This window comes from Amphiura filiformis, chromosome 11 (assembly GCF_039555335.1).
Source record: "Amphiura filiformis chromosome 11, Afil_fr2py, whole genome shotgun sequence".
Taxonomy (NCBI): Eukaryota; Metazoa; Echinodermata; class Ophiuroidea; order Amphilepidida; family Amphiuridae; genus Amphiura; species Amphiura filiformis.
This window is the reverse complement of record NC_092638.1, coordinates 66,875,218-66,888,089: the sequence shown is the minus strand read 5'-3', so window position 1 is coordinate 66,888,089 and position 12,872 is coordinate 66,875,218. Positions and strand designations below refer to the sequence as shown.

The 12,872-nt window shown below is 36.8% G+C and overlaps 1 protein-coding gene across 1 annotated transcript in view; it reads right to left on the bottom strand.

Annotated features, from left to right (window-relative positions):
* Positions 1 to 848: 848 nt before the first annotated feature.
* Positions 849 to 12,872, bottom strand: part of LOC140163878 (uncharacterized) — a 175,583-nt gene continuing 163,559 nt past the window's right edge. The window contains 7 exon segments of the mRNA XM_072187193.1: positions 849 to 3,009; positions 5,714 to 5,886; positions 6,464 to 6,597; positions 7,723 to 7,775; positions 9,559 to 9,742; positions 10,611 to 10,728; positions 11,721 to 11,773. Coding sequence (XP_072043294.1) covers positions 2,963 to 3,009; positions 5,714 to 5,886; positions 6,464 to 6,597; positions 7,723 to 7,775; positions 9,559 to 9,742; positions 10,611 to 10,728; positions 11,721 to 11,773 — 762 coding nt within the window. The 3' untranslated portion in view covers positions 849 to 2,962.

The following is a 12,872-nucleotide window of genomic DNA, read 5'->3' as shown; positions in this document are numbered from 1 at the left end:
GAAAAGAAAATGTGTAATAATGCAACCAAAATCACACAATTTTAGTGCTTTTTGGAAAAAAATGTGTAACAATGCACCCAAAATCACAAAATTTTGGTACTTTTGGAAAAAAATGTGTAAAAATGCACCCAAAATTATATAATTTTGATGCTTTTTGGAAAAAATGTGTAAAAATACACCCAAAATTACACAATTTTGATGCTTTTTGGAAAAGAAATGTGTAAAAATGCAACCAAAATCACACAATTTGGGTGCTTTTTGGAAAAGAAAATGTGCAACATGAACCCTCAATCTCCCAACCTACCCTACTTTTTCCACCTGTTATGTTACGCCAATATGACAAGAATATTTTTCTTTAGGCTTATTTGCTTACTATTGGAGAGTTTGCTTTCCATAATTCAGGAAACTTGTACAACATTAATATATCAAACACCAACTCATCAACTGATACTTGCAATGCTTCAATGTATAATGGACTATTCCAGTTGAAATCCATACACCCCCTATGGCAGATACAGCATTAGTCTGCACACATTTGCACTCCCTGTCTACAGGATTAACATCACATCTTCCACAGGGGTGTATGGATTTCAACTGGAATAGCCCAATACCCAGCACACTGAGTTTCAGGTTACTGCAATACATCAATTTGATATGGGCTATTCCAGTTGAAATCCATACTCCCCCAGTAGAAGACACAACTTTAATCTTCCACACAGGGAGTGTGAATTTCAAATGGGGTTACCTGAATGGGTGAATCCATTTGAAATCTACACCCTCTATGTGGGAGATTTATGTCATGTCTTCCATAGGGGTGTATGGATTTCAGCTGAATAGCCCTTGGCGAGACTATAGTTACAAGGGACCAGCAAAATCCATGCAGTGTATTTTCAATCTGTGAAATATAATCTTTTTTTTTCAACTTGGTAATTATTCTCTGAGTGTCAACTGCAGACAAGAATTTTCAATTTTGAAAAATCTTTTTTTTTTAATTTAAAAATTTCAGAATTTTAATATTTCATGACCATATTCGGAATTAGCACAAAAAATGCATCAAAACGAGTGCAGATAAGCCTAGTATTGGTTCAGTGGTTCTTAAGATAGCTATTGATATTTTGAGAAAATATCTGAAAACTTTGGGACTTTTTATGTTGAAGCCTATGGGTAGCATTAATTAGTATAAATTATCACAAGTAAGCAGTTATATTTTTGACAAATTGAGCAGTTTATACTTTTTATTACATTACTGCCAATTTTTCATTTGATGTAAAATATTTGATACAACATTATTTAATCTATTCCAATTCAATTTTCCATCATATTCAACTTTTAACAAATGTTTGATGATGTTAAATTGATAATATGTTGCCACCAGAAATTTGACATCAAATATAATTGATTTTCCGTCAACAAACATTAGTTAAAAATAAAAAGATAAAAATAAATTGAAAGAGATTGAATAACAAATTTTCTAAATTGAATAATTCGAGTATGGTCCTGAAAACACCAGTACCATTGGATTATGCAAGTTGAAATCCATACCCCCAGTCATGACCTTAACCTTCCACACAGGGAGTGTGAATTTCAAACGGGGTTACCTGAATGGATGACTCCATTTGAAATCTACACCCCCTGTGTGGGAGGTAATGTCTTCCATAGGGGGTGTATGGATTTCAGCTGGAATAGCCCATTACAATCTGCAACTGGTGCTACCATTGGGCTATTCCATTTAAAATCCACCCTCCCCCTGTGGAAGATTTTGGAAATATCTTCCACAGGGGGAGTATGAATTTCAAATGGAATGAACACATATGCAGCTTCATTTTGAAAATTCGCCCTCCCTCTTAGGAAGATTCAGATTGAATCTTTCTCAGAGGGTGTTTGAAATTTGAATGAAGCTGCCTGATGCATTCATTCCATTTGAAATTCATACTCCCCATGTAGAAGATATTTCCAAAATCTTCCACAGGGGGTAGTGTGGATTTTACATGGAATAGCCTATTTGAAGAAGGGGGACTGTCATTTTATTTGGAAGAGGGTCACAAATGTCATATACCAAGTTAATTTTTTATGACACCCTATGCTGGGTTGAAAATTGTATGACCCCAACTCCACACACACAGCCCAAAAGCCCATATTATTCAAAACATCAAAAAATGTGTTATATTTTGTTCCGCTAGTTTATTTGGGCTAAATGAGCGTAAAGCTGGTGAACATTTTCAATGTAACTGCAATAATTGTAGCCAATAAGTAATCGGCACATAATATTAGGAAATTCTATGAACGCTGCATCCACCTTAAGCTACAATATGTCATTACACATAACATGGCAGCCATTGCAATCCAATTTTGAAGACGATTTCATACGTATGCAGAATTCCTTTGATTACACAATACATTCCATACAGGTGCAAAGTTCCTTGACATCGATGTTCAAAAACACACACAAACACATAACATAGTGGACTGGGGTCACTGTAGATGAGTGTAGAAAGGAGAGGAGAGATCAACGCACCAATTGTTTCAGCACTACATGACTATGGAAGACCCCAAACACAATAATATAGGTGGGCTGTTCAATTTGTATAACACACTCCCCACTGTGGAACATTTTGGAATTCCAACCAAAATCAAGTATTCCAAATCCAACCATTTTCATCTGTTAAAAGTGGAACTGGTGTGGAATATTTTGGAATTCCAAACATATTTAAAGCCGAATTCAACTGAATTTGATAAATTTTAACCATTTCAGCTGAAATTTCACATAAAGCAAGCCAAAATTGACGCCAAAATTGACTGTAAGGTTCAACTGGCATTGAGATGGCAGTGAAATCTTCCACAGGGGGTGTGTGGATTTCAAACAGAACAGCCCATAGGCACAGGAAGAAATAATCTCAAGTCTTTCACAATTTTAGCAGCATCTCATTAATAACTTGCGAAAACACACAGGAGGAGAGCGCCCTCAGTACGTCTGTTCATCATCACAATTTTCCGTCCAATGGCCAAATACTGAAAATGATAAAAACAATGCAAAAATTGAATAAGTATAGTATGTCCCGTGTAAGGTTCAACATGACCCCTATATTAACATTTCTTTTTTTATACCCCATCTAAAGTCATGTTCCAACTTTCTCTGAATGATCTATAACACTTGCAAGTATGTTCTACAATAATTTGGCAACATAACTGTTCCCCCATTTGTGCAGATCCATGCATTTCCGTCTTGAGACATTGGCTTGCCTGATTTTTGGAGTGTTTTTAAACTGCCTTTATCTAGCATTTTACATTTCATGCTGTTTATATTATTATATCAAGTGCAAAATACATTTTCTTTTTCTTTTTTTATGTAGTTGCAGGAATCTATTTTGAAACTTGGCTTGGTTTAAGTATAGGGGTGGGGTGTGTGGGGGTGTGGGGTGTGTGTGTGTTCAGGGGAGTGTGGAAGTGAATGCTGTGTATCTTGTGTGATTGGTGTGTGCGAGAGGGGGTGGGGGTGTGTGTGTGTGGGGGGGGTTGTTGTGGGTGTATATATGTGGGATGTGTGGTGGGGGTGTGTGGATATGAGTGTGAATGGGATGTGCATGGGGTGCTTGGGTGTGTGTTGGGGTTTGTTTGCATGTATGGACCTATGTACTGGTCAATGCTCATTTAATATTTTGCGTAATTTTCTTGTATTGTTCGTTTGATTATTATGTTGTTGGATTTGTATGTCAAATTGTTGCAATTCGTTTTTTTCATACTGTAGTGTGATGACAATTTATAAATAAACCTTTTATGAAATGAAATGAAATGCAATTTGGTTGCATTGTGTAAGTAATGCATTGTGCTGACAACGTCAGTGCTACGCATGCAAACCATCATAGTACGGCCGTGTGTCCTGAACTCGCCACCCTTAGCGTTACATGACAAATATTATGAATTATTACACCAACTGGGTTTCTAATTAGATTATCTCGACAATCATCAACCCTAAACTAGCAAAAGTATACATTTTTGGAAAGCTAAAGGTATGAACAATTCCAATATATACATTTCAATTCGTTATACAGGGTGACCTGCAAGTTATACAGGGTGGAAAAAAAAAGATTTTGATAAAAAATGGGTCACTCAATGCATTGCTTATTACCAACTTACAGTAATAAACTGGAAGTAAACAACATTCATTTGGTTAGAGGAAATGGAGAGCCAACTGACTTGGAAGAAACCAAAATCACAGCTGTTTGGTAATCTTGGAATATAGGGTGTCCCAAAGTATGTTAGATTTTTTTACAATTCAACATATTTTGAACCTAAACATTTTCCCCCTAACACATACAGAAAAAAATATGTCCGTATTTAGATTCCTCGTCAAATTTCCCTTCAGAAAATCTATACTTTGACTATGATAGGATAAGTAATTAAAATTTTACAGTAACTTTCAGATTTTGAAGACATCTGCATTACTTACTACAGTGTTTAATATGACAACGGGTAGTTTTGTATGGAAAAGTTTGTATTTTCTACACTAAACCAATCATAAATGATTCAAAACAATTAGTAGAATTGTTTAGCTGTAAGGCTGTGAGTCGTTTAGATGCTAAATAGAGTCCAAATCCAATTTACAGCCTTTACAGAAGCAGATTATGCACTAAAATACCAATCCCATAGAGTTTGTGTGTACCACATCCCCCACCACCAGATCCCCCACCACCGCCACCCTGCCCATTCTGAATTCTATGAAGCACAGTGTCAGTATTAAAAAGGTTCAAGTATTTCTTTTTACAGGGTTGAAAGTGCATTTTATTTGGCAATAAAATGAGACCACAAGCATGACAATAACTTCTTGCTTGACAGAGATATCATCATTTGTTTTGAGTCGACTTTGGCAAAATGTAACGTCGCCACCTTTTTTTAGTGGCGAGCTCAAGACACACGACCATACTCAAGCTTGAAGACTCAACTTGTCATTCGATATCAGCAGGGGTGTGAGTGACCTCTATTGAAAAAAGAGGAACTTTGTTCAAAAAAGAGGAAAAGCACTGAAATATTCTCAAAATGGGTTGAAAATGAAAGAAAAAGCTAAAATTTTGCCTCAAAGAAATTTCCAAAAAAGAGGAATTCAGCTTAAAAGAGGAGATTTCATACCTCTGTATCAGGTTTTTGCTGATAAATGGCGGAGGTACACAATTTTGGTCCCATGGATGACAAACCAATAAGGCATGCATGGGACAATTAATTACATTCAGTACTTTTTATGGTCTGTATGCATAAAAGAGTTAGACCGGGGTTTAAGTTAGACCTGGTCTAAGTGGAATTAAGTCCCAAGAGAAAGTACATTTTCCTTTACATTTGCTGAAGTTATTTTGTATTATTTTTGAACATTGCATTAAAATCTTTAGAATTTGCTAGCTACTCTAGGAAGGTAATAAGAGTAAAGGACCATTCCTGATGGAACTTATAATTCCACTTAGACCAGGCCTAACTTTAGACTTGGTCTAACTCTTTTGTGCATACAGACCTTTGGGTCTAATCTCTTTGGGCTATTCCAGATAAAACCCATACACCCGCTAAGAAAGGCATGACCTTAATGACAGGGGGTGTAGATTGCAAATGGAATCACCCATTCAGGTAACCCCATTTGAAATTCACACTCCCTGTGTGAAGATTAAGGTCATGTTTTCCACAGGGTGTATGGATCTCACCTGGAATAGCTCAAACAAATCTTGACACATACCTTCACAGATATCACAATACGGCCTCTCATCATTTCTCTCGCCATGGTACTGGCTAGCTGGAGGACTGTCGGAACTGGACTGTAGAGGACAGTCTTCTGTGTCATGGAGGTCAAACACGTCGCATATGTCGCAGAACAGCCTGGGAGGAGGACCCATGTTACTTGCATCTAGTCTGAAAAGTTTTAGAAATACACCCAAATGTATCAGATATACACCCAAATGTATTAAAAATACACCCTGATGTATAAAAATATACCCAAATGTATTAGGAATACACCCAAATGTATTTGAAATACACCCTGATGTATTAAAATACACCCAAATGTATCAGAAATACACCGAAATATATCAGGAACACATCCACACCCTGATGTATAGAAAAATAACAAAATGTTTCAGAAATACACCCAAATGTATTTGAAATACACTCAGATGTATAGAAAAACACCCAAATGTATCAGGAATACACCCTGAATACACCCAAATGTATCAGGAATATACCCAAATGATTTGAAATATACCCTGATGTATAGAAAAACATCCAAATGTATCAGGAATACACCCAAATGTATTTGAAATACACCCTGATGTATAGAAAAACACCCTAATGTATCAGGAATACACCCAAATGTATTTGAAATACACCAAATGTATCAGAAATACACCCAAATGTATTTGAAATACACCCTGATGTATAAAAATACACCCAAATACACCCAAATGTATTAGGAATACACCCAAATACTTACTCATCTAATTCAAATCCCATGTCATCATGATGGCTATCCCCATTCATACCACCGGCTTCCATTATTTCTAGCCGACTTCGTAACTCATCGTTTTTTCTCTGAAGATCGACAATAACTGAATTTAAGAAGGTCACCTACAAAACAAATCAAAAGAAACGGTTAACCTCTCTGGCATTACTACTTTTCTAACAGAATCCTGGATTGGTTAATTACATAATATAATCATCTGAGTAAGCAATCAAATTAAGGCTTTTATTCCTATGGGTACTACTGCCTTGACACATCTATTAAATGCAATGACAATTCTTGCATATTCTTGAGGGTCAATCGTTCTATCATAAGCATAGAAGGGGCTACTCCAGTTAAAATCCATATACACCCCTATGGAAGACATGACCTTAATCTCCTACATAGGACATGTAGATTTCAAATGGACATCCATTCAGGCAACTCCATTTGAAATTCACACTCCCTGTTTGGAAGATTAAGGTCATGTCTTAATGTCAGGGAGTGTAAGGATTTCCATTGGAATAGCAAGACTGTGTTTCAGAAAGTGTGCTGTAGAAGGCATATGTGGGTGTAGCTATTTTGTCTGTTGCTGGACTTGGTGAAGTTGGTGAAGCGTCTGTACTTATTATTAGTCTATGTTTGTGACAAGCATTAGGTTTAGAATGATACACTTATACAGACCAACCACCAACAGGCAAAGTCCAGCATCATCTGTTAAAGAGGGCCAATCATTCCACGAAGCTTGCGCATGAAAATGCTACCCCCATTCTGCGCCTGTTACTGCATATTTTTTCAAAGCACAGTTTTGACATATTTTGTGCAAACATACACAACGTAGAGCTATAATGAAAACCTTTAATACAGCTCCATGATAGGCACAAATGGCGTGCATGTGATTTCTTAGACATGTGTGATAGAACAATCAGCTCTCATGAATATGCAAGAATTCTCAGCATACAAAGCAGAGGACTTTGACTGTTGGTGAATGGTCTGTACATTATTTGTGTATGTTTAGGATTGACCTTTTCAGTAAATCCCATAATTCTTTGCGGTTAGACCTGTCATGTCATCACATCGATGTGCACATTGTTACTGTGTACTTCACAGCTTTGAAATAAAAGTAACAATGTTCGCTGAACGATGTGCGAATCGGCGTCACATCAAATGCTGACATCTCAGGTCTAACCACATGGAATGATGGGATTTACCAAAAAGGTCAATTACAATGGCAGCCATTTTGTTTTGCTTACCTGTCCTTCCGCCATTTCTTTCTCTTCTTGCATTTTAGCTACGATTGAGTTACCTGCAAAACAATTATGATTTGGCTTGAGATTATGAACGTTTATTGGAGGCCATTTAAATTCAAATCGCAGAAATAGAAAAGGGAAAACAGGACTCGCTGCCATCTTCATTCAGGCATTTTTTTTTCCATCATTTTTTTCCTGCTTAGTTCGTTCTACATGAATGTATGAAAGAGGGTGGGGGGGTTTGTATGTATGTAATTGTATTTTATTAGACAAATTAAGAAACTTAGGCTAAGGTTAAGGGGGTGCTTGTTCAGGCCTTTTTGGCCTTCTGAGCATCTCCTCATTCAAATGTGTTGTTTTGCTGTTATTTGTATTGTTGTATTTTGAATGAAATAAAGACTGATTGATTGATTGATTGATATTTGAATTAACGCATTGGGGAATAATTGGGAGTATTGGTGTCTTTTGCCCAGTTATGTGCCTGGAATTTTGTTTTTTTTTTGGGGTGGGGAAAGTGAATTTGGGGGGATCAACAAAATTTGAGCGAATTGCTGCAAAAAGTGGACATTTTCATAATTTTGGGTTTTTACTGGGGGAACAAGGGGGCATGAGTTCTGACTGGGTGGGCATTTGTCTCCCATGGTGCTGCCACTGGTCTTGCCCAGAGTATATTCAGAGCTAACCGCTGCTTGGGCATGACACTTTCGCAGACCACCGGCACAATTTGAAATGCTTTGTGGCATGACGCACTGATTGTGTCAACTGAGCGACATAAATGCTTATTTTCAAATGGAGTCACACATTCAGGTAACCACATTTGAAATCTACACTCCTTGTGTGGAAGATTAAGGTCATGTCTTCCATAATAAGGTGTATGAATATCAACTGGAATAGCCCATTCTCAAACTAAAATCAAAGATTTCATTGGAATTTAGAATGAAATTTCACATCCATTTTGTACCTCGAAATCGTTGCACCCTGCTCATTTCAATCATTTGTCACCACCGATATTATTATTCTGATCATCACAAATACACCCAAATCTATCAGGACTACATCCAAATCTATCAGGACTACACCCAAATCTATCAGGACTACATCCAAATCTATCAGGAATACACCCAAATCTATCAGGAACACACGCAAATGTGTCAGGAATACACTCAAAGCTATCAGAAATACACCCAAATGTGACAGGAATACACCCAAATGTGTCAGGAATACACCCAACTGTGTCATGAATACACCCAAATGTATCAGGAATACACCAAAATGTACCAGAAATACACCCAAATCTATCAGACATGCACCCAAATGCACCAGGAATATACCCAAATCTATCAATAATACACCTAAACATGTCAGGAATACACCCAAATACTCACCGTCCATATCATCATCGTCACCACCGATATTATTATTCTGATTCCAATTCATCATGAATACACTCAAATCTATCAGGAATACACCCAAATGTACCAGGAATACACCCAAATCTATCAGAAATACATCCAAATCGATCAGGAATACACCCAAATCTATCAGGAATACGGCCAAATCTATCAAGAATACTCCCAAATGCATCAGGAATATACACCCAATGTATCAGGAATACACCCAAATGTACCAGGAATACACCCAAATGTATCAGGAATACACCCAAATGTACAAGGAATACACCCAAATCTACCAGGAATATACCCAAATACTCACCATCCATATCATCATCGTCATTAGCGATATTATTATTCTGATTCCTATCATCATGAATACACCCAAATCTATCAAGAATACACCCAAATCTATCAAGAATACACCTAAATACACCCAAATACTCACCGTCCATATCATCATCGTCACCACCTATATTATTATTCTGATTCCTATCATCAGGCTCCATTTGTTGTAAGACATCTTGTAATTCTTCTATCTGTTGTTTTAGCATGCTATTCTCACTTTCATATTTATCTGATGAGGATTTCCGACTGCTGGCAAGAGATAGTTCACCCTGTAGACTGGCAATCTATTAATACAAAAAATTTTTAAATTTTGTTGTTGTAAAAAACATGTGTCGATAGTGACAAAATGCATCTCAATAAACAGAGCACATCCAGATCTTGCAAAATATGTTTATTTCTTGACTACCGTCCCATGTTTGGCTAGTCTATTCTTAACATGAAAACAAAGGGAGAATACAAAGTAATGGGAGTGTCATTTGATGAAATGAGGTGATGTATCATGTTGCAAAGGATTCTGGGAAGGGTAAGATGTCTTCAATGGTTGGCAATAGTACGATCCACTTAGATGGCACATGTTGACTGCAGGAGCACATATTTTGTGTAAAAAGAATTCTGCTCGTTAATGCTCTGCATGCTAGGCATAGGCTTCAAACATAAAAAGTTTTGTGATATTTTCTCAAAATATCAAGAGCTATCTCAGTTTAAACCAATACCGGGCTTGTTTGTACTCATTTTAATGCATTTGTCATGCTGATTCCAAATATGTGTACATCTATATCAAAACGATGTACTTGTCGGCTGCTACATGTGTCTCATTTCACATGATAGCTACATTGTAGGAATAAATACCAGACTAATCTCCGAAGTGGAGGTCACTTCAAATCATCCCAAGTCATATGGTTTAGGAATACAGATAACATTTCTTATACAATTTGACTTGGGGATGATTTGAAGTGACCTACACTTGATATAAGACTGGTATTTATTCCTAGTTATTATGTGAAATGTGGCACATGTAGCAGCCGACAAGTGCATCGTTTTGATATGGATGTACACATATGGTCATGAAAATTTACAATTATGAAATTTTTTAATTAATAAAAAATAGAAACTTGTCTGCAGACGAAACCCACGTGGAAAGGGATAATTTACCTGTGTTTTACATTGTTCTATCTCTCTATCTTTTTGTGCAGTGAGTGAATTGGTCATATCCAAGGTGTTTTGTAGTGAATCCCTCTCTGCCTCGAACCCCATCTTTTCACTTTCTAGTCTGCATGGAGAAAAACAATCAAACAAAGAGCTTTCATGATGAGAGGTTACTCTGGTTGTGATGGCTTATCTACATGTACACTGATGAGGGTACTGTGACTATATACAGCTGTGTCCTCTGAATGCTGCTATTTGAGGCTAAATTTCTGATATTTCAATTGTATATCTAACATCAGAAGATACCTTACACTTCCCACAATGCATTCCTTCCTCTACTCAGTGCAACATGGGTAGATAGGGATAAGAAATTCCGTATATGCAAGATCTGGATAAGCTCTGTTAATAAGTCTGTTTGTCCCTATCTGCCCATGTTGCACTGAACAGCAAATCAGTACAGGGAAGAAATGCATTGTGGGAAATTAAAGGTATCATCTCTGATCTAACATTGTACACGATAAAAACTATTGCAGGTAAACCTTGGGTACTGGGTTTCAATTGACGTCAACTGTCAATCAAACTCAGAAATGTTTTGTTTACATCTCTGTTGTGATGATCAATTTCTGAATGCAACACTGTCACAGCGTCACTGTCGTAGGGAGTTTGATTTACAGCGACGTCAGATGCAAACTAGTCATTTAATTCTGTCTTAAATTATATCTCCTTTTCCTCCCTCCCGTAGGCAACAAAATAAAACTACCCTGTCCTGCGGGCCTGAAAGACCCAGATTTTGTATTTCAGGGATTTTTTTATGTAACTGTACACAATTAATTAAAAACAGACGTTTTTTGGAAGAAATGCATTGATTTTGACTGAAATTTTTTGGAAAAAAAAATCAAAATATTTTTTAAAATGTTTGCAAAAAATTTTCAGGGTTTTCAAGCTTAATTTCTCTTTTATTTCCAATTAGAACTAATTTAAGGATTAGGATTTAGCTATGTTTCATGTGGCAAAACAGGATAATATTTTCATAATTCCAAAAAATTAGTGCTGTATTTTACTGGAATAGGAGAAGGGCTATAATATGTGTGGTAGTTACTATTGATGGTATCTTACCTGTTTCTTACTTCTTCCAATTCTTTTACAAGGTTGGCTTTTTCACTTTCATTCTGAAACAGAAAACAAAAAATATTTTAAAAAACTGATCTCAGGGCATTCCATAGCACAAGGGGAGCCAAAAAACTGTCCTTGGATGTGAGGTGGGAGTGCAATCCATGTGCAGGCTGTGCAGATGGAATGAAGAACCGTTCATGACTAACAAGGTCAGATCTTGGAATTTGAAATGCAAGGTCATGTGATCTAATGGATTTCTAATTCTGTGAGAAGAGACAATTTATTGGGCCATTCCATTTAAAATCCACACTACCCCTGTGCAAGATTTAGCTAAAGTCTTCCACAGAGGGGTATGCATTTCCAATAGGATAGACAATTGGTAACTTGCATTTGAAATGGAAATATATAGGTAAATCCATAATACAGGGGAGTATGGGTTTTAAAATGATTACCCCTAACCAATTACATTTGAAAAACATATCCCTCTGTGGAAGATATTTCCAAAATCTTCCACAGGGGAGTGTGGATTTCAACTGGAATAGACCAATTGTATGTGATCTTCAGTCTTACTTGTTTTATATGTCAGAAGAAGCATTTGTGACACAATCTGGTCTATGGGGACCAAAGGCGGCAAATTTGAAATTGAGATAATGGCAAAAAATATTGATTAAAAAAAACTCCTTCTAACATCATGGATTGATAAAGAATGGTGTACACACAGCTGGGTGCAGCACCTACACAAACTACGCTTTGCGTATTGCGGGACTAATGCGCGCTTTTGTGAATTTACGCGGGCGTAACCTGTGCAGTAACTGTTATTGACAGCGCGTTATTAATTGCGCAATATTGAACTGTTATTAACTGTGCGATAACTGTTATCGCGCAGTTATTGACTCGCGCAGTAACAAAACCCGAATAATTCTTGCCTATTACGAGCTGATCATAGTAAAAAACCAAGTATGCTAGACATTTGGCTCAGTATATGATAGCCTAATGTAAATGGTAGTAACCCATCACAGTATGTTCAATCAGGACCCAGAGAAGTTGGTAGCGAAAACTGGTGTTATACGGTCATATTTTTGGCGAGGGTAATGAAACAATTAAAGCCACCATATACTGTATTTGTTTACGTTTTGAGATATCTTTCTTTGGTAG